The sequence below is a fragment of the Lentinula edodes genome (assembly GCF_021015755.1).
Source record: "Lentinula edodes strain Le(Bin) 0899 ss11 chromosome Unknown C8R40scaffold_32, whole genome shotgun sequence".
Classification (NCBI taxonomy): Eukaryota; Fungi; Basidiomycota; class Agaricomycetes; order Agaricales; family Omphalotaceae; genus Lentinula; species Lentinula edodes.
The window spans coordinates 222,858-244,253 of NW_025764338.1; the positions used below are offsets into that span (position 1 = coordinate 222,858).

Sequence of the window (21,396 nt, forward strand, 5' to 3'; positions counted from 1 at the left end):
AAAACGTCGAATACCGGCGCGATGACTAGCTCTTCAAGCTCAACCTTCATTCCTTCTGAGGAATCTACCCATTGATTCGTTCGCTGACGTCCTTCATTCAATGTGGCACACGAAGTCGATATGGATCATTAAATGGGACCGGCTTTCGAGAGTTGAAGACTTGTGTCACCTTTGACTACGAAACCTTCGATGGATCCAGCAATCAACCGGCACAACTTGAAGGACGACATCCGAAGATATCACGCATTGATGGAATTACTATCTACAGAAGTGTCGTATATGCAGGATTTAAGGATCCTGGTTTCGGTGTGTTTTCAAACCTTTTTCATTTCGTAACAGCAATTTTTGAACGTTACATGCAGATATATCACCGTCACATCCATACTCCTACTATGAAGCGTTCGTCAAGCACTTCTTCGACTTTCGGCCTCAATCCTCTGACGCTTTAGGCCTCGCGGCTTACATCCTATGAGCTGTTTTGCGCAGGTCATCTAGAAGCGATTGACGTCATCCGGCGTTTCCCCAATGCGCATCCTACTAACTGAGGAGCTTTCGAACAAAAATGCTGCGCTTCAGCGTTCGAGATGTTGAAATCCTCTGACAATACTGTTCCCGTCTCCATTTCGCAACTTCATTCGACTTCGCAATCAAGACGAAACTCTACTGCGACTGTCGATGACGCTGTGCGTTATCTTCGTTCGGGTGCAATAGCCTTGTCAAGTACAAAGACACATCTAATCCTCGAAACAAATCTCGCCTTGCGTTCTTTAACTATCTTATCAAACCGGTACAGCGGATATGCAAACATCCTCTCTTACTTCTTACTCGACTAGCCTAAATCGAGTGAACCGTTATATGAGTCCAAGATATGTGTTACTTGGCTCTCAGATAGGAATGGTAGTCGACAGTGCGGCTCAGGCTATGCAACATGTAGCGAGTACCGTTGGCGAGGCCCGACGGCGGCAGGACGTTGTTGCGCCATCTGCACCGATTGCTTCGCGCTTATTATACTCTCACATCTTACATTCGCCATACCCTTCTCCGTTGCAGGCTCTTACACCTGGTTTTCTTTCGTCGCTTGGGCCATGGCATATCGCCGGTTCATTAGATGTCATACATCAGCGGTCAACAATGCAGTCCACAGGCACGGCAAATATTAACGTCAATTATCTTGGTACGTTCCTTTATCGCAGTGGGTACTTTATTCTTACCAAGGTCACTAAAGGTAGGACATACGAGCATAGACATTGGCTCAAACTGGACAACTTCAAAATCATCGAGGCAGTACAATCTAAACGTATGTCGTTCGTGATCATCTCTTATTATCACTGATACTGATACGAACATAGCTTGGCTTCCATGCTAGTTTCGTTTCTCTTGCAACGGGCACGAGTTTGAATTTGCCGCAGCTTGGCAACAGGAAAACGAAGCGTGGTTGACTGCTGTACGAATATCCATCGCCTATCCAACTTCCAGTTGAATCAATGAACCAACTGCTAGCATCCTCTTAGATGGGAAATGGGAGATCGTCCCTTCCATGCTTGATCATCCATACGAGACTATCGTTCCACTTCCTATCATCAACTCTGTTCCTGAGCTTGCCTCAGATAATGGCGACCAGCTTACAGAGACATTGCTCGATGCTTTGGCTACCGAATCCCAGATGCTGCAAGCAGGTGATACCTCGAGCCCTGAAGTACCCTCCATTCCTAATCGTCGATCTTCCTCCACGTTTGCTCAAGCGTTTACCATGCATACGAGTCCCGAGTATGAAACTTTCGTCATTAGCCGTAATCTTCCTGCTGCACGTGCTGAGATAGATGCCGGCCTGAGCAATGTGATTTCCGATATATGTATATGTCTTTCTACACGATCCCAAGCTGCTACCCAGGAAGAGTAACTGTTTCAACCACCACACATCCCTCCTTAAAGTTCTTCAACCTACCTCGCTCAAAATTTAAAGCTAAACTCTTGATCATCAACAAAATCTAGTCTGAGCATGGCCAAAGATTGCCTTCGAAAGGGTGAAAGCGTACCGGTTCCACGAAGGAAAAGTCTTGCTCAGTTGGTTGACGATCAGTCTTTAACTAAGAACATAGCATTGCGAGTTTGGTCTTTCACTACGCGGAAACGTGCTCAGAAACTCAATTCGACAAGTAAGGGTTCTGAGTGAACCGCTATTATCTGATCCTCCCAACTCCTCTCCATCCGCGGACGATTGCTTTACGAAATTCTGCCTTGGCGGTTTGAAAGCAAGCTTTGAATAGATACATCGTCTCCGCCACGTACAGCTCTGATGTTATTCTCCGATCGTTATATCGTATATTGAACTGATAGGTCGCTTCCTCCAATCCAAATTGCACGGCGTTCGTTATTCCATGAAGAGACGATATCATCAATGCTCTTCCACAAAGTACAGGTTCCAACCAAGGCTGAGCTTGACTCAAATGCCCTTATGAGCTCCCAAAAAGTCGTCTTCTCTTCGTTTGACCATTTCACCCGTACGTTCAAATTTGTTCTTCCCAATAACCTTCGTCACTACTCCTATGTAAACAAATGCAACAGATAACGATTACCTCCCAGAATGGCGGCACCCTCTTCACGAGAGACCGAGTCCATTTGGTGATAAGACCGATCGTGCTTAACCCCGATGGGTCATCTTTGCGACTAGCTCTGACGGCCGGCCTCTTGGTAAGATCGGCATCCACTGTGAAAACGGTTAGTACATTGTTGAATTCACGGATATGTTTATCACAAAATCCAGCAATTATCTCTCTAAGACTTTCAGGTTGGTCAAAAGAGGCAACCTGGACGTACTCTCGAAGATCAATGAGAGTAACGTCAGGGACGAAGGGACAGTATATGCGAAAATCGGTGGGATCGTTCGAAACAGCTTCTAAGGCAGCTAAGGCCAGATTCATGTCGGTAAGTGTACGCTGAATGTCGGTCAAGGAGTGAATTTTGCCTGATTCAACAGCAGGGAATTCCCGATTTTCGGAAAGAGTGTTGCCGGGAGGTGTTGGGGTGTGTACAAGAGTGAGTTCAACAGGGCGACTAGGAACCATGTTATTACCTCTTGAGTATAGAAACACCATGAGCAAGTTGTGTATAGATTGACCGAGGAATAAAAAGGAGGATCGATGTACTTACTTAGGGAGAAAGTGGTGCCCCAACGATCGCTTCCAATACACAGCTCTTCCCAGAACTCTGACTTCCGATAACTACTATGCTAGGCAGTCTCTGCGAATTGCTGTGATCGATACTCAGAAGCATCTTTCGAATTTCAATCAGCTCCATCGTTAAGTTCATCAAGCCATTTGACTGACTCTCTAGTTGGCCGTTTCCAGTCTTCCAATGCAAAGGGGAAGACATCGTCGCAGCTAAGAAAGTTGCGATAGTAGCATTGTCGGACGGAGATCGCTGTTTCGAGTCAGAGCTTTCATCTCGATCTCGCTCTCCATCCCCTTCAATGTTGTTTCCGGTCTTGGCTTAATCGCCCTCAGTAAACAGGTACTTCAAGAACTGCACGGCGTGGAATTCAGGAAGTCCGATGCAAGAAACACACATTCTATCCTTAAACCAATAAACCAATGGCACGGTTATGAATGTGATCAATGAATACTTGGAGATCCGTAAATACAATTCCACAGTCAACCCAAAAGGCAAGTGATGCTTTCATCGTCGACCTCTGCCCGTGATTCGTGAACTGAAGAAATCGAGGGTGAGCCAAGGCGAGAAGCAGAGTCAAATCCGTTGGCATGAGTGTCTTGTTCATTCACATCGTCATCCGAAGAGTCAGAAATCATTGGAGTGGCAGTAAATGAAGAACCAGAGCGAGAATTACCCATTTTTGGAAATTCCGAAATTGCATGGCAAGCAAAAAAGGTACGCGAACATGTTTCAGGTTCTGCCCAAGCGTTCGTTCGCGGGTAATTTCGGTCGGGAATACCGATTCGTCTTGTTTCGTCAGTTAGGGAGCGTGGCGTTTTAACCTTGCGTTTTAGGGCTCCCTAGCAAAAGCCTATACACGAGTACGTATCTTAAAGGCTTGAGGTCGTACATATGTACACTATTTTGGGAGTCTTTACAGAGGTTACGACAGTAAGCGCCGAGCGGCACAAAGAGCCACGTGGGTCGTGACGCGTTTCTCTACTAGTACCAGGCTTAAATGCAATCCCTTCGTATTAATTGCTATGGCGAGAGGTCGCGGCTTTGGTCTCTCCTCTGCGCGAGGCGGAAATCATGGCGCTTTCCGCGCTTCAAGCTATCGAGGAGGTTCTTGGAGAGGTAGGGGACGAGGAAAAGGCAAAGGAAAGCCAGACGATGTTCCGAAACGCGAAGATGACGGCACACAACTGGCGGAGAGATTCGAGGCGGTCAAAGTTAGTGATAAGATTCATGAAAAACTCGAATTCGGATTGGTACAAGAAGGCGTAGTCAAAAAAGGCTGGTTGGTGAACATGCATCCGGTGCGTAGCATTTTGTTGGTCGTTCGAATCCAATTCTGAGATTGCGCTTAGACTCTTGTCAAAGACGCGGATTGGCCATCTGGGAAGGCAGATGTGGACTATTACTTTATTCAAGACGATGGACAAATGTTCAAGTGCACGCATCAATATGAGCCTTATTTTTATATCGCTTGCAAGGTCAGCTCATTTTATAAACATTTACTCAATATTCATATTCTCTCAGACCGGTATGGAAAATTCAGTCGAAGAATGGCTGAACAAAAAGTATGAAGGCCTCATCTGTCGCATTGTTCGCGATCGTAAAGAAGATCTTAAACTTCCCAACGATCTCATGGGCCACCGTCGCCTCTATCTACAGCTCTGCTTTCGGAGCGTTTCAGAGTTGCTTAATGTCCGTCGTGAACTCCTCCCCTTGGCTCTTGCCACTGGTGCCAAACGCGACACTGTAGACGCGTATGCAGAGGTCGTCAACGCGACTTCCACGGGTCTTGCTAACATGGATATCGCGTTCGAAGAAGAAGGATGGGGTAACGCTGGTTTTTCCAAGAATGCGACATGTCGTGAAGACTCCCGATAGGCTATCATTGATATTCGTGAATACGACGTTCCTTATTATCTACGAGTGGCCATCGACAATGACATTCGTGTCGGGCTCTGGGATGCAGTAAGCTTTACCGCTGGTCAGCCCGATTTCCGTCACATTGCTGAGCGTGTAAAACGTGCGCACCCAGTGGTCATGGCCTATGATATCGAAACCACCAAGGCTCCGCTGAAATTTCCTGACCAAGCGACAGATCAAGTCATGACGATTTCATATATATGGTGGATGGTCAGGGATATCTCATCGCCAACCGGGAGATCGTTAGCGAGGACATCGAAGATTTTTGAGTATACCCGAATGGAAGGTTATGAGGGTCCTTTCATAATATGTAATGAACCAAATGAAGTGCGCACACATTTTTACTTCCTCGACCATCTTTGTTCATGGCGTGTTTGGGCTGAGACCATCAGACGCTTCTTTTCCCATATTCAAGACGTCAAACCCACCGTGATAGCCACTTTCAACAGCGATTTCTTTGATTTTCCGTTCCTAAACGCACGCGCAAAAGTCAACGGAATAGGCCTATACCTTGAAACCGGTTTCGCAAAGGACTCTGACATTGAATACAAATCGAGAACTTGTGTACATATGGACTGCTTCTGTTGGGTGAAGCGTGATTCCTACCTACCTCAGGGAAGTTAGGGCTTGAAGGCTATAACTGCCTCAAAGTTGGGCTACAACCCTATAGAATTAGATCCTGAACTCATGACTCCGTAAGTACGACTCGTTGTTCATTTCTTCAGTGACCTGATCTTCCTAATAGTTACGCGCTAGAACAACCTCAGACACTAGCGCAGTATTCTGTGTCAGATGCAGTCGCAATTTACTACCTGTATATGAAATACGTGCACCTCTTCATCTTCTTTCTTTGTAACATCATTCAGCTGAACCCCGACGAACTTTTGAGGAAAGGAAGTAGCACTCTTTGCGAAACTTTGTTGATGGTACGTCCACTGGCTGTTCCCTAGGGCTTCACTCAACCCGTCTGAGATAGGTTGAAGCGTATCGAGGTCAGATCATAATGCCGAACAGACACGAGGAGGATCATGGAAACTTCTACGATGTACACCGCTTGGCATCGGAGACGTATGCCGGCGCTCACGTAGAAGCTCTTGAAGCAGGAGTCTTCCGTAGTGATATCCCCACAAACTTTGAATTCACGCCTTCTGCTGTTCAAGAGGTAGGGTACACTTCTTGTGGTAGCGAGGTCGTGGGCTAATGATTTTTAGCTAACCAACGACCTTGATGCCGCCCTGACGTTTTGCATCGTGGAGGAGTCTAAATGTTCAATAGAAAAAGTCACCAACTATGAAGAAGTCAAAACTGCCATCCAATCTGTCCTCGAAGCCATGCGCGATAATCCAAACCGTACCGACAATCCCTTGATCTACCACTTGCATGTCGCTGCTATGTATCCCAACATGATGTTGTCTAATCGTCTCCAGCCCGATTCAATCATTGACGAATCTATTTGCGCTGTCTGCGACTACAATCGACCGGGAAAAACGTGCGACCGCAGATTGGAGTGGGCATGGCGAGGAGAATTCTTTCCATCCCACCGTGACGAGTATAATATGATCCGACATGCGCTTAACCAAGAGATTTTCCCTTTCAAACGTCCGAATGATCCTCAACGCCGATACGCCGATCTTTCGCCTGCTGAGCAGACTGCGTTTTTGCATAAACGATCGGGCGATTATTCACGAAAGGTTTACAAAAAAAACCAAGGACACGAAGGTGGAAAACCGGGAGTCTATCGTCTGCCAACGGGAAAACCCGTTTTATGTCGACACTGTAAGGAGGTTCCGAGATCGACGATACGAGTAGAAAGGTCTGCATAAAACATGGAAGAAAAACCTCGATACCGTTATCAATGAAGGGCGCTCCCTTGCAGAGGTCGACGAAGGAAAACAGATAATCGTGTTGTATGACTCCCTTCAACTCGCACACAAGCGTATTCTGAATTCTTTCTACGGATACGTAATGCGGAAGGGTGCTCGCTGGCACTCGATGGAGATGGCTGGAATTATTTGTTTAACTGGTGCTACCATTATTCAGATGGCTCGAGCGCTGGTGGAGCAGATTGGGCGACCACTAGAACTAGATACCGATGATATTTGGTGTATGCTCCCAGGAGTCTTCCCCGAAAACTTCAAGTTCAAGTTAGACAATGGTCAATCAATTGGATTCTCTTATCCTTGTACAATGCTCGATCACCTCGTCCACGCCAAATTCACCAACCATCAATATCACGATCTTCATCTCGAGACTGGGGAATACAAAATTCACAGCGAAAAGTCTGTTTTCTTTGAGCTGGATGGACCTTACAAGGCAATCATCTTACCCTCTTCGAAGGAAGAATATAAGTTCCTGAAGAAGCGTTACGCCGTGTTCAACGATGATGGTTCTTTGGCTGAACTCAAAGGGTTTGAAGTGAAGCGTCGTGGTGAACTACAGCTCATAAAACATTTCCAGTCTCAGATCTCTGAGAAATTCCTTCTTGGGTCGATGGCGGATGAATGTTACGAGGCTGTTGCGCAGGTTGCAGACCAGTGGCTGGATGTCCTGTTCAGCAAGGCGGCAGCACTTACAGACGAGGAGTTGGTGGAGCTTATTGCTGAGAATCGTAGCATGTCGAAAACTCTGGCGGAGTATGGCGGTCAAAAATCTACTTCTATCAGTACTGCCAGACGTTTGGCGGAATTCTTAGGTGACCAGATGGTCAAGGACAAAGGGTTGGCTTGCAAGTTCATCATATCCGCCAAACCGATTCGTGCCCCTGTCGCAGATCGTGCCATTCCAGTTGCTATTTTCTCTGCAGAGGAAAGCATCAAGCGGGTGTACCTCCGCAAATAACTCAAGCATAGCAGTCTCATCGATTTTGACCTTCGTTCCATTCTTGATTGGAATTACTACATTGAGCGACTGGGCTCTGTGATTCAGAAATTGATCACTATCCCCGCTGCGATGCAGAAGGTTTCCAACCCCGTGCCTCGAATTCATCACGCAGACTCGCTACATCGTCGAGTCGCAGGAACCATTGATAAAATGAAGCAGAACAAGCTGACAAACTTCTTCAGACTAGCCGTCGATATAGAAGCCCAGGAAGAAGAGTCGCAGCTGATGGACATTGAGGACTGGGGTGGTGAAGGTCCATCTGCTCAAATACTTCTCGCTTCGTCCGAGCCTCACTTCGTCCGGCAAGATATCCCTGAGCCAAGTGTTGCCAAAGAAGACAAAGCGCTTCCTAATCCCATGATTACTTATTCTGCCTGGTTGAAAGCGATGCGACCTCGTTGGAAACGTAGGCGTCAAGGACCAGACCCTACATCTGTCGTAGTACGTTCTATGTTCAGCAATGTGAAGGTGTGTGCGGAGCGAAGATGGGACATTGTGCAAATTCGACCTACAGGAACCTTGGGTAGATACATGCTGTGGCTATCGGTCGAGTTATATCTTATACCGCTGCCTATGCGTATAGCGCGATAATTCTATGTGCACCTCCGCATCCCGAAAGAACAGATATTTCGTACGGATTTCTGTTCCTATGAGAAGGTTTCACGCAATTTGCCTCGAGTCCTTCCTTGCATTAATCTGTACAAATCACCGTTCGAGAGGACCTTTATCGCGAGATCAGCGAACACTTCATAGCCCCTACTAACGATCCGAACGTTGATGGAGTGTTTGAACTGCAACTGAGTGCCTCAAAAATTCCTAACTATTGTACACTTATCATTTCTAGGTTCCATTGGTAGTGTGCGCTTTGCTAAAACTTGGTTGCATTTGTGAGTCTACGGACAGCAGCATGACTCTGAATCGCACGGAAGCTATCGAGTTTGACTTACATCAACTCGAACCGCATTCTGTAACTCGAAACTCTAAACACGAACACCTGAGGATTGTCCTTTCTGGACTGGTCAAACTTCATATTGTTGATCCTGCTACTCGAAAGCATGCCATCCCTCGTTTACGAGAGGGCTACACGGACATCAAGAAAAAGCGCGACGATCATTTCGGCAGCACTTCGTTCGTATACCCTGACACGAGAGATTTCACCACCACCTACCATTCAGCTGATATAACGGCTCTCAAAGCCATTTATCGCGAGCTAGATGTTGCCGAAGACCAGAATTATATCATTGTCTTATCGTATAGTAAAGACAATTCCTATTTTGAAATGAATGTCCCAAAACTTGCCAGCCTCCAGGTTCCCTGAAGCAATTGACTCGTTACAACTTTGAGAACATTACCACTATTACAAAGAATTCTGGATTGCACCATTTATCTTCTAATGTACCTTCTTCAACAAAGGCATATCGATGATTCATTACTTGTACTCTTCCTTCAGCTCAACTCAACGAACATGTCTTCATTGATTTCCCCTTCTTCAACCCCTACATCCGCCAATCCTTTCTTCAATTCAAGGCGTTTAGATTTTCTTAAATTACCACTAGCCAATGCAACGGCACTTCGTTTAGTTGAAGTAGTCGAAGAATCCTTCGTCGTTTTAACGCGTAATTCTTCCAAGCGCATCTTTTTAGCATTAGCCAAAGACTTCGCTTTCGCCATTGTTTGTTCCAAACGGAGGACTTCTTCTCGTCGGGCCAATTCTCTCGCTTCCTCTGCTAACCGACTTTCTTCAGCAAGACGATCAATATCATCAGCCCGTTTAATTGCTTCGGTATGAAGTAACAATCGCATATCATCTTCGTCTTCAGGTAATACGCGAAGTTTGCGTATAATGTTGGAGCAAATACGATTCGGCTTATTCACTGCTTTCCCATTGCTTCCTTTAGTGATATCCCACCTAAACAGTTCGTGAACATAAGTATCGGTTCGACATATTTCAATCTACTCACAAATGGAAGTTAAATTCAACCGAAACAATGCGACCACATGTAAGAACTCGTTCATAATCCATAGGATGCACTACTGCTCCTTGCGAGTCATACACCTCTGGTATGTGCATACGAACAGCAGATAAGTCGTGTCTTTCCGCAAGGGACCTAATCACTCCGTCCGAATCTGGCCAATGACCTAACAGCCGTTCACCAATTTCCACATCTGTAAAGACAACGAGATACATTGAACACAACCATCATTCGCACATCCAACACATACCATTGACATCCTTGTCTGTCAACAATGCCCTCAGATTCTTTTCTTTTTCAGATGACTTCAACTTTCCTAATATGGATATGAATTTTGATTTGCAGGACAAGATAGAAATTCCTAACTTGGATCTGGCAATCGTCCACGTATATTCATCATTGTAGATGATTGCCTTGTTCTCCGACCAGGGACATTTTGGAATATGTTTGTTGTTTTTCCCCGTAGACCGTAATGACCAAATTCATGAAGATCAACAAATGTACTCATGTTGATACTTTGGTCAGGATACAACTTATCTAGAGCAATCGTCAAAATAATAATCTGAAAACTCACACATAGACTTACCATCAACAACCTTTACCGAATCGAGATACTGCACGGTTGCTTCTTGCAGAATATTCAACAACTTTTCAAAACGAGAATTATGTGCGGCGTATATGTTTGCAATTCGATCCGAAAAATCCGGAGATGCAAACACTTGGTTGAAAAACAGTCGTGCAGAAGCTCTTCGAAGTGAATCCAGGTTTATCTAAAGTAAACAGATTAGTATGTTTTTGATACCGACTATCTTCAGAACGTACCTCTTGATTGTACACATTCATATCGAGATATTCACCGCATTTTATGTCATCTGCATACGGACTGATCTGAGCTACTACAGCAACAGATACAACTTCTCTTGCAGAATCAACAAGCCACAAACCACCATGATCGGATAAGGATGCAACACGTTGCATTGACGTAGTTGAAGCCTCCGGAAGTGGACAATTAAAGAAGACATCATTGAAAAAGTGCATAACCATGTTAAGTGGTGTCAGCAGCGGAGTATTTTCCGCAATCAATCCTTCCACTTGATCATATAATGTTTGACGATCGTTGAAATCCAGAGAAATGAAGCTACGCAAATCCGATGCCTGAATAATTTCACACAAAATCAAAGCAAACCAAAAGCATTCAACATACAGAGCAAAGACAATCACATTTCACTCACCACAGGTCTACCTGAATCTTCATCTAAAACATCCTTTAACACAACATAGCTCAATTCGACCGTAACACACACACCTTCAAACTGTAAATCCATCGACATTATCTTGGTAAACGAACAAAAGACAATATTTGCAACTGAAATCTGTAGTTATACCAATTGGCACTACTATTATCTACATATGTAAAGACACATTTATGGAATATCGCTCGTCGCTAAAAAGCGACGAAACGAACACTAAACAGGATACTTGTAAGTAAATAAAGATGATCAAACTGTAGTATTCAATTGGATCGATGTTCGATCTAGGAAGAAAAGACGGAAGACATATCAAACCGAATCATCTAAGATCTAGATCTGGTATAGCCCAGAAAGTAGCGTGGCACCTTACCATAACCAGTGTACCCCTGCGGGTACCTACACCTTGCTTGGTCACATCGTTCGTCTCTTATTTACACGCTGCGACACAGGTGGAGCTTAGAGCGTACAATGCCTAACATAGAATTCCCCCGGTGTGCAACTATGCCTATGAAAAGTAGCTTTCTTCGGGAGTGTATGTATCGGTACTAAAACTGCAGTGCTCATTCTAATACGATCATGTTGAACAATACGTTACTGCTTCTGAAAAAATCCAACCATCTCTGCAAACCAGGTAACTCCGCCGGATTGATTTGGGCTCCGGGAATTGACAACGTTAGTGAAAGTTGTGTGGTCGAGGTTGTAATTGCAGTACTTGCATTATCCTCGATGGTCTTGTCACTGGATGTAAGAATCTGCCTCATGTGACATGCAATGCACTAACCAGCGATGATCCCTGATAACGTTCTAAAATCGTGAACAACAGTGTAAAAAGTTCGTGGGCCGTATCCGATGCTAAGACGCAGCCGGTTTGGATTGCTGCTGATAGTACTCTATGATATGTAGCCCACATTGGGTTCTTCTTCGTCTCCTGAAAGACTTCCGCGCGTGACAGAACTTGGCAGCACAATATTGACACATCACCGCTGACATTGTTTAGACAACCATGTCGGTAATGTGAAAAATGGAAAGAGGAATGGCTTACTGTAAGTGAGATAGTTGTTCAAGCCGCCCCAATGTAATCAATTTCGCCATTGTCGAATCCCACAGCTGTGGCGCAATGGTGTATTCGAATTTTGAGTGGTTCGTACCTAAAGGCATGTACGTGAAGCTGGTGGTATTCAAATGATAGCTCATATTCCAACTGTGGGCTTCGATAAAGTCCGGTTTCGGGTCAGCAGTACCGAAATGGTCGAATTTTATTACATGACAATGCCTGTCGCCCACTGAACGTGCACATAAGAAAGACAAAGCGCTGTCGGGATTGGTGGTCATCGCAATCGATGGCATATTGAGGAAGGTGAAACCCAGGCGGCTGAAGTTTGCAATATGAACGACTTGGTCATCTGTGGTTGTGACGTCCACGCTGTTGATAAGTGCGATATCGTCGACCAAAGTCATCTGAGGAAAGAGACTGTACGCTGCACGGTGGGTGAACACGTTCATCAGGCATGCTGAGCTGAATTTCAGATGATAACTTGATACAAATAAGCCCACGCACTTGAAGGTAGTGAAAACACAACTTCGAGGGGTGAACCTGAGGAAGCAACCAATCGAATGTGTTTACACCCTTTGTAAAAGGACCACGTCTGCACGATACCAGATAATACCTCTTGAAAGTCGGCCATTTCATCGACATCGTCGCTTCTGCTCTGGCGCAACAATTCCTTCGCTCGTACAACGTCACTTTCGAACGATTTCAGTTGCGATTGCTCGGGTTCATAAGCATACTCCTTAGCCATATACCACAGGCCCACTGATAAACAATGATGCAGTTGGCAGACGGTATCAAGAGGTGAACGCAGTGAGGCTTGAGTGAAAAAGTTCAGTACAGTGGGTCCGTAGGCGATCAAACCCGTATCTGCCTGTGTGCGGACTTTATCTTAGGTAGAGAAAATAACAGCACACGAGTCTTCACCTGTAAGTCCTGGAGCTGACCGATTTCGGCGAACGTGAAATATTTTCCGTATGCACGTTGTACACTATAGTGCCGCGTGGTGAACTCGGACACGATCGAGTGGTGTAACTTGCAGCACAGGGAAAAATTAGCCACCACAATAGGGTCCCAGTACGCAATAATTTCGTCTCGAATCTCGGCAGGACTACACATAGTGTGTTCAGAATGATGAATAACGTCTGATAGAAAATATTACAGATCAGGTATTGTTTTTGTTTGAGGGCTGGACGACATTGGAAAAGACGGGATGGAAAGAAAAAATGTTAAAATTTCTGTCGGGCGATGCTGTGTTTGTGCTGGATGGTGGTAGTGATAAGAATGCAGTGTATTGCCCGAAGTCATGAGCGTTTTTTCGGCAATTCCCGTTATCTGATAATCAGTACGTTAAAGTGGTCAAAGTTGAATACAGGGGATTGATAGACTGTTTAGTACATAGATGGTGGACGTAGATATGTAACTAAAAGTGCTTTCCGTTACCCAAACCACTGAAATCAACATCCTGTACAAGAATTGTGAGTTGGTGGGCAATCACATTATAGTGCATTGTCAAAGGTGTTTTCCACAAGTGAAGCTCCACCTCTGCCTCGACGAAAGCCCCGATTTCAACGTAACCAGGGTGCCAACCTTTACAGAGTACAGAAGATGTTGTTGAGTAAGATTTGGCAGGTGGGAGTTGATTTCCGTGTGTGTATGCCGGAGACCTATGTCGCTGTATTAGGAGTTTGTTGATTCAAGAGAAAACGGACAAACAACACAGCAATCACTCAATTGCAAGTCAATTGTGTCACAGTCAAGTGGTGTCCAACTTTGTATATCGCATGAAGGCTGTGAAGATGTCATTCGCAAAAATGATGTTGATAACGATAACACATACCAAGTTGCTTTATTTGATATCTTTATACAATTGCTCGCAAAGAGACAACAACTGATTATAATAGTTGCCTGAGACCATGTCATGCTGCTCATTGGGATAACCGAGTACTATGGTCGGATACTCATTTACGCCCTGAACGTATTCTGAGGTATGTTCATGAATGTTAACTCAAATAAGTACATCACTGAGTTCCTTAGTGCAGGACTTAATGTTGACTACAATTCTGAACAAATGAGGACAAAAAGGGAACATAGACGCACCGCTTTCATATGACCATTTTGCATGGAATTGGTTTGAACCATACACGATCGGCGTTTGTTTACGGCCATACTCAGAGTGCATCTCAATGTGACCAAGTAACAAACAACTCTGGCTGGGTTCAGTGATTTGTGTCAAGAATTCGTCCATTGTGGGTTATGAGATAAAGTTAACCATGGTGAGTCTTATAAAAGGCCGTTTGAGATACGCTGATATGGAATGTTTCAAATATATGAAATGACCGAAGGAGGAATGCATATACACCAGGTACAGACATACGTGCAGTATTGTCGCCACAAATCCCGGTGCATTTGACTCAGTAAAAGAAAACATGAATAGCAGTAAATTTGAAAAGATGACGAAGGTGTCAACTATGTGACTTTTATTGTGTGAAAAATTGTAGGGAGGAGGATTTGAAATGTAAGGGAATGTGTCAGCTTTGTGACTTTTAGGGCAATACCTGCTATTGTAGACTGAGTGTCAGTGCCTGTCGCAAAGCAATCGACATAAGTTAATCCACCGTGGCCAGCAGAGCTATTTGTTGAGGGTCCGTATCAATCTTAGCAGCTTTAGCCGGCACCGAGGGGCCAACATCATCAGGCACTGCCCTCTTTTTTCCCTTTCCCCTGCCTTTGTCTGTGCTGTTGGAAACTGGATAGAATGGAGGAGGGGGCAGAGGATAAGCTAAGCAAACATTAGAGCATACAAACTTGGTTAGAGAGATGTAATGATGAACATGAAGGTGGTTGGACAAAAAGTATTTCACGTTGGTCAGTTCCTAATGTTATGTAGGAAGGATTATTCGACGTTATAGGAACACCTGAGATATGTACAACGTCAATGAGTTGTGCGCATGAACAAAGTGATTACATCCCGTGAATGTTAGTGCTTTGCACGAGCTTCGTGGAAACATTGGCATTGGTGTTCCTGCATGGACTACTTGCGACTTCCGTTACTTGCGGTTGTTCACCTAACTGCACAGATGAACCTTACATAGCGGACGGGTAAGAATGTCTTCATGCAAAGTACAACATACATACTTTTATCGGTGTCATTGAAAACATTGCTGGCATTGTCCTTGGTGATTGCACAACTTGGTAGTCTATTGTCACAGTTGAATTTTGGCATCACAACAGAACTCTATGTCGGGGTTTCTGGCAACGTACCTTCAGCAACAGAGCTGATGAATCCAACAGGATCCTTACCATTTGGGACAGAACTAGAGATGTTGTTCATGTAGTTGAACTCCTCCGCCATGACCTGTACTTTGAAGGCCTGGTCTCCGCGTCTGTCTTTCAAAGTGAACGGGAACTGCAGATTGCCATGATTCATACTGTGAACATGGTCCTGCAGAGTGATATGGGACTAAGTGATTGGGACAGGTGTTGCATGCGTGCAATATTGACAGTGTTCATAAGCCTGGTTTCGAACTCGTGGTCAAAGGTAGTGGGCAAAACACCATTTTGATGATGGGGTATGGGTAGGTTGAAGTCACTATGTTGAAGTAATGTTTGACCAGAGTCAATGTATTTGAAGTTGTTCTCAGTAACATTTGGTAACAACTCTTTGTTTGCAAGAGGTAGTTCCCCTGAACAAAGAAGTGCATAAGCAACATGACCCGTGTCTAAAAAAAAGGCTGACTTACGGGCATATGACGATGAAGGAGGTACCATATTAGCTGCATGTTTCTGTAAGGTAGTATTTTGAGCAGGTAGTGATACCATGCTACTGAGATGTGTCTGCTTTGAGTATCCTGAAAGGCGAGACGGATGGGTACACAGATGCAAGCAGTAGAAGGAAACAAACATGTTGCATTGGAAGATCCAAGTGTATAGCCAATGGAGTACCAAAGGTACTGCCAGAAGGATTGTACAATGTGCCATGATTGCCGCAATTGAGGCGTCCAATGTGGGACCGGTACTACGACTGGTGAAGTGGTCCGACTGGTTGTTACCTATGAAGGTATTGCTAAAAGCGGATTTCACTTTGGCAAACAGAGCACGCACTAGTACATAACTTAGGAGGGAGGGGTGAAAAGAAAAATAAAGTGCAACTCACGTTGGTTCGATGGTGAGCCAAAATTTGTTGATCCTGGTCTGAATTTCAGCAGATGAACTCACTGGAGAATGTGGTATGTTACTATTGCAGCTGGCATACATGTTTTTGGAAGGATACGTGTTGTTCAAAGGTGAGTTAACATTCAAAGGAGTTACTGGGGTCAGAGGGTGATATGTAGAGCTGCGGCATGGTGGAGTTACCACATTGTACATTTGGTTGGGAAGTACATTGTAATTTTGTTCAGGATGAAGAACCACTACTTGTTGAATGTCAAGAGCAAAACTCCAATACTATTCCTGACCAAACTTCCAACCACGAAGGACAAATGCAATGTCAACAGTAGCACCACTCAGAGCATCAGGAAGCATGGCCTCGGTGATTGTAGTTCCAGTGTGATCGATGAGGTTGAAGTCAAGCATGGTGATATATGGTGCCAATTGCGTCCAGTGAGCATTTGATTGTTGGTGAGGCAAGACCAAATCTGCAAGGCAATCTATTATTACCAGTAAGTAATTGTATTATGAAGGGACTGAGAGATCTCACCATCAGCAGATTCACCGTAACCCTGAGCCTTGAATGTACGAGTCGTTAATTGAAATCAAAACCGATGTAAAAGGGAAGTACCTTGAAGCACGGTGCACCAAATTTAACATGAGTGTCATCGACATTACCACCATCATCGAACCATAAGTTACAGCTTGGGTCTGTATTGCTTTTGGTAAGAAGCTTTGTGAGCTCTTTCAATTTTGATATCACAGGGGCCCAGTCCTGAGGGAAGGGACCTGCTTGTGCCCGGCCCAGCAAAGCAGACCGATGCAAGCTGTTGATTTTTATTTATCTGTGGCTGTATTGGGAGTAAGCAGCAAAGAGATTGATTTTTTTAAACTCATAAAGTTTGCCTGCGCCGAGACACATCCAACCATGTGCAATACAAACGGTTGAGGCTTTTCACGTCCCAATCATTGTAGAAGTGATATTCTGGTCCAGGAAGAGCATTATCATGTCGGCTGAGATAAGAGTTACTGCTGTGAAGCTGTTGGTGGTATAAAAGCAATTGGGAGTTATTCTTGATGAATTGTGGCTGTTGCTGGGTAGACAGTTACAACAAGAATAAGAGTGGGGGAAGGACAGATCTTTAGATTAATGCTCAAATTGCAGACTTTATACAAGTCTTTACAGGAAAAAAAAATTCCAAAGCACATGATGATAGCGGACACAAAAAAAAAATAGCATGCTGGTATGATCCGTTGCTATGTCTGAACGCAATGGTCAGTAGCCTGTATGCTTCAAGGCAATGGGGTACATGCGAGGGGCGTTGGCGGATGGTAGTCCATAGACATTCCTTAAAGGTTGTCGCCAAACAGTAAATAACACACTGTGTCATCCCAACGTTGACATTCATCAATCCACTTGAGCAGTTGTGCACTGAAACAACAAAAGTGCACATAAAAGAGGCGTGCAAATTACACCAAGTAAACCTGAACAGTTCAAATCTTCACTTGAAACGCACAATTGTACAGAGGCTGGAAACACTTTGTGTTGATATCATTATGCCTTTCATACAAACCATGTTGCAATTGAACAATGGGAAGAGACCAACAATAACACATTAAGACATGGAAGGACCCCATAGAAAACAGTCTAATTTTTTCAGTGCATGTCCTGAAGCTAAAGTTAGATATCGTCATAACCCAGATAGTTGTGTACTGACATTTGTTGTTAGACAGTAGAACAAGTGATAAAAGGACCATTGTACACGGTACTGACAGAGAAGCAACGGTGCAGCTTAGTTGATCAATACATAAATTGAACAAGAAATGCCAATACAGAAGTAGTTGTGTGCTGTGTATGAGCAAGGGAACTGTTGAGGGCTGATGTTGAAGAGAACAAAGAGCTGAAGTTTCGAAATGTGCACCTGCTGAAACCGGAAATTCCCCATCCAGCACATAGGTTGCATAACTCAATGCTCCTGTACACACATTCTTTCACAAATACCATCCCTCGGTATAGTTGTTGTGAATGCCTATGAAAATTAACAGAAGGACAACGGTCATGGTTAGCACTCACAAATCAGATATGGGTAGGAGCAATACCATTTGAGTTGTGGATCCTGACACTACCAGAGAGGGTGTTGGTATCCAGATTTTTTTGCAGCGGCATATATTGTGAAGCTGTATCCCAAAAAGCAAGGTGGTAGATCATTGCCTGTGGACCTGCTAACAAGTGGGTTGAAAGGCAACATATCTTTGTACTTTTTGAATACACAGGAGATTGTGGGTATGGTTAATGATGGGTACCTACCACCCAGGCCTTCGATCTTGGCAGTAACAATCGTGGTTACATTCATAGGGCTGAAAAATGTACCATTGAAGGCGCTCGCACCCATGTTAGCCATTCACAGGAGATGAGTGACTGATGCACTGAGGTGGTTGATCACAAATAATCCTTTGTACTCAGGAATTGAGATATCGGAAAAAAATTTGTCGTTATTGCCAGAAGATGGCATACCGGTAGAGATATGAGGAAACATGAAGTGGTCAGATCAAGTAATGCTTCTGGAAAAAGAGCACACTGGGTATGTAAATGAGCATAATGATGCAGAAGATATAGAAGAAGGGGACCTTACAGAAGACAACAGTGCTTATGCAATAGGTGAGTGGATATAAAAAAGGAGTTGTTTGTAATTTTAACCATAACGCAGGACCCATGGAAGAAGAAGAAGTCAAATAAGTCGACAAGGATTCAAATGATAAAGGAGGTGCGACAAAGGATGTGCCCTTTAGATAAAGCCTGTGTCTGAAGTAACTTGCAGGCATGATTCCTATCCAAGTGCATGGCATCATCAATGTTGAAGGCAATCATATAACACACACAGAACTGATTGCATATGCACTCACAAATACTTCAACAAATTGTTCAAATCCGGAGGTTCCGCAGGGACATGCAGTTTGTTTTCCAAGTGTTTGGCATTCTGCAAAAGTGCCAGATATGTTCATTGGCAACAATAAGAATGACACATGCAGAATATGTACAGCACCACACAGGAATCAAGAAATTGAAGCCTGCTGATTTCGCACAAGCAGCAGAAGACGAACGAAGAAAAAGACCATATTCAAATCCCGTGATGAGAGCACTGTGTTCGCAGATATCTGCAGTCTGTTTGCAGGTCATGGGCTCAAACTAAAGCTGAGTCAGTGTGCGTTCACAGATTTGGTTATGATGGTCAATCCACCTTCATTATAGCTCACACTGAAACCTTCCAATATCTATCATCCAGTCACCCAGGTATTTGCTAGAGAGCGAATCGACTTTGACAACTTTCAACCTAAACAGGGACCCAGTAGCACAGTACGTGTGTGAGAAATATTGCGGTGGATCCATTCGCAGCGGCAAGGTTTTTTCATTTCATCATGAAAGTAACATTAGAGACCCTGTTCAGAATAACAGTGTGACAAAACCGATTTAATTGCGAAATTGGGATCTTTAGCAAGGTGAAAGTGTATGTTGGCATGATGGAATTGCAGGGTAGAGGCATGTTACGCACCTGGTATATTTTTGGATGGTGCACTGTTGACTACTGCCATGAAGGACTGTCTGTGGTCAGAGGCTTTTCACAAGAAGGTGTCCGAATTTGTAGCGAAGAATATAACCGCTGACATTGGGCTCAACAGCCAGGATCTTATGCAGTTGCATACAACCCCGTCATTATCCTTTAATTGTCCCCTGTTGCCAAATAACCCGGAATATATGATGAAGGTGCGAGATGAACAGAGGTTGTTGACATGATCATTGCAAGTCCATCACTGTTCAATGGGGCACTGTTTGATTGTCAAAGGACGGCGTCAAGTGTGCAAGAACCAAGTGCCATGGCCCATTTCAGACTCCAACTGGATTAAACAGGCAAATGGGGGATGGTACAATCTGTAGGCTATGTGAATGCGTATAATAGCACAATCATGGAGACACAGATGTAACAACGACATTAAGCTGATTACAAATGGAGAGTAGACAAAAGACATGACATTTTACTTCATGGTGTATGCATCCAAGAAGCAACACAAATCATCAAATGAGTCCATGATACTGGTGAAACGGTATGCATATCATCAGAAACAGGAGTTGAAAAATCCAGATTACCAACAAGTTGGCCATTAATTGATCACATGATGCACACTGTCATTGAGTTGAGAGCAAGAACTCACTGCCCCCAAACTTGATGGGTTGGGGTGACCGTTACATTTCCCACTTTTCCGTACCAATCTATCTGGATGGTATATCTGCTGCATTGCAGCAAACATTTGAAGCTCTGCAGTCAAAGAGGTGAGTTTTCTGGATTCTAGACAGAAACATGGTGCTAATGAAAGCAAATATGGATGAGGGTGACAGCTAACGACAGTAGTGTTGGTGCTGTAGAAGCTACCTGGGATTCAACTGCAAATGTAAGTTATTAAACACAAACAGAAATGTAAATGTAAGAAGGGCACTAACAATCAAGCTAGGAAGACAGTGTGCGGTTGACAACACAAAATGGAAAGATCACAGTCAAAAACCAGCTGCAAGGTTATTCGAAGTGTGGCGACGGTCTGGAAGATTATAACATTTTGTCCTACTTTTGCAACACATATGAACAGTATTTGAGCAAATCACATGAGAACAACTCTGAAGAAAGTGCATGCGCATGTGTTAGGCATCGATATAAATACAATTTCCGACCAAAGCCTGGATGGGTAATACATTTGGAAGGTCACGAGACAATGCCTCAGTTTGTTGGACGGTGGTTTTCCCGCAATCACCATACAGAAGACAGGTTGTTGTATAAGCTGATGATGATGGTTGTGTTGAAGCCGTGAAGAAAATTGTCAGATTTGGTGGTTGGGTTCCGGACTGTGGATGAAGCTTGGGATGTGTTTGTGGATCAATCTGTATGGAAGTATGACATGTTTCTTGAAAACGTGTAGTACTTCTATCACTGCTCAGACCAGTCAGCATCAAAGCAGGAAA

General features: G+C 44.2%; 7 protein-coding genes across 7 annotated transcripts; 3 read left to right on the forward strand and 4 right to left on the reverse strand.

Annotated features, from left to right (window-relative positions):
* Positions 1-584: 584 nt before the first annotated feature.
* On the forward strand, positions 585-1,900 carry C8R40DRAFT_1173732 (uncharacterized protein; the record flags this gene model as incomplete). The annotated part of the gene is made up of 5 exons (XM_046232067.1): positions 585-720; positions 794-1,174; positions 1,230-1,297; positions 1,350-1,434; positions 1,512-1,900. The coding sequence occupies 5 exons, from the start codon at positions 585-587 to the stop codon at positions 1,898-1,900; spliced, it is 1,059 nt and encodes a 352-aa protein (XP_046083424.1).
* A 607-nt stretch (positions 1,901-2,507) lies between these two features.
* Positions 2,508-3,065, reverse strand: C8R40DRAFT_1173733 (uncharacterized protein; the record flags this gene model as incomplete). The annotated part of the gene is made up of 1 exon (XM_046232068.1): positions 2,508-3,065. One exon carries the CDS (start codon positions 3,063-3,065, stop codon positions 2,508-2,510), a length of 558 nt encoding a protein of 185 aa, XP_046083425.1.
* A 1,128-nt stretch (positions 3,066-4,193) lies between these two features.
* On the forward strand, positions 4,194-9,286 carry C8R40DRAFT_1071822 (uncharacterized protein; the record flags this gene model as incomplete). Its single annotated transcript, XM_046226383.1, is given in 13 exon segments — positions 4,194-4,469; positions 4,521-4,646; positions 4,693-5,005; positions 5,093-5,652; positions 5,713-5,783; positions 5,834-6,014; positions 6,065-6,250; positions 6,300-6,864; positions 6,950-7,908; positions 8,014-8,436; positions 8,688-8,793; positions 8,813-8,855; positions 8,875-9,286. 13 exon segments carry the CDS (start codon positions 4,194-4,196, stop codon positions 9,284-9,286), a joined length of 4,221 nt encoding a protein of 1,406 aa, XP_046083426.1.
* A 128-nt stretch (positions 9,287-9,414) lies between these two features.
* On the reverse strand, positions 9,415-11,272 carry C8R40DRAFT_1173736 (uncharacterized protein; the record flags this gene model as incomplete). Its single annotated transcript, XM_046232069.1, has 7 exons — positions 9,415-9,877; positions 9,930-10,134; positions 10,192-10,257; positions 10,308-10,478; positions 10,528-10,711; positions 10,764-11,096; positions 11,174-11,272. The coding sequence occupies 7 exons, from the start codon at positions 11,270-11,272 to the stop codon at positions 9,415-9,417; spliced, it is 1,521 nt and encodes a 506-aa protein (XP_046083427.1).
* Positions 11,273-12,229: 957 nt separating this feature from the next.
* C8R40DRAFT_1173737 (uncharacterized protein) lies at positions 12,230-13,439 on the reverse strand (the record flags this gene model as incomplete). The annotated part of the gene is made up of 4 exons (XM_046232070.1): positions 12,230-12,702; positions 12,750-13,130; positions 13,187-13,350; positions 13,402-13,439. 4 exons carry the CDS (start codon positions 13,437-13,439, stop codon positions 12,230-12,232), a joined length of 1,056 nt encoding a protein of 351 aa, XP_046083428.1.
* A 1,409-nt stretch (positions 13,440-14,848) lies between these two features.
* C8R40DRAFT_1071825 (uncharacterized protein) lies at positions 14,849-18,781 on the reverse strand (the record flags this gene model as incomplete). The annotated part of the gene is made up of 16 exons (XM_046226384.1): positions 14,849-15,021; positions 15,374-15,439; positions 15,504-15,684; positions 15,744-15,925; positions 15,983-16,025; positions 16,185-16,342; positions 16,396-16,428; positions 16,697-16,888; positions 16,939-16,966; positions 17,020-17,215; positions 17,328-17,428; positions 17,772-17,820; positions 17,906-17,918; positions 18,375-18,418; positions 18,463-18,511; positions 18,697-18,781. 16 exons carry the CDS (start codon positions 18,779-18,781, stop codon positions 14,849-14,851), a joined length of 1,593 nt encoding a protein of 530 aa, XP_046083429.1.
* A 624-nt stretch (positions 18,782-19,405) lies between these two features.
* Positions 19,406-21,046, forward strand: C8R40DRAFT_1071826 (uncharacterized protein; the record flags this gene model as incomplete). Its single annotated transcript, XM_046226385.1, has 10 exons — positions 19,406-19,530; positions 19,562-19,591; positions 19,681-19,743; positions 19,883-19,894; positions 19,920-20,151; positions 20,404-20,489; positions 20,587-20,715; positions 20,774-20,834; positions 20,895-20,955; positions 21,027-21,046. The coding sequence occupies 10 exons, from the start codon at positions 19,406-19,408 to the stop codon at positions 21,044-21,046; spliced, it is 819 nt and encodes a 272-aa protein (XP_046083430.1).
* Between the last annotated feature and the right edge of the window lie 350 nt (positions 21,047-21,396).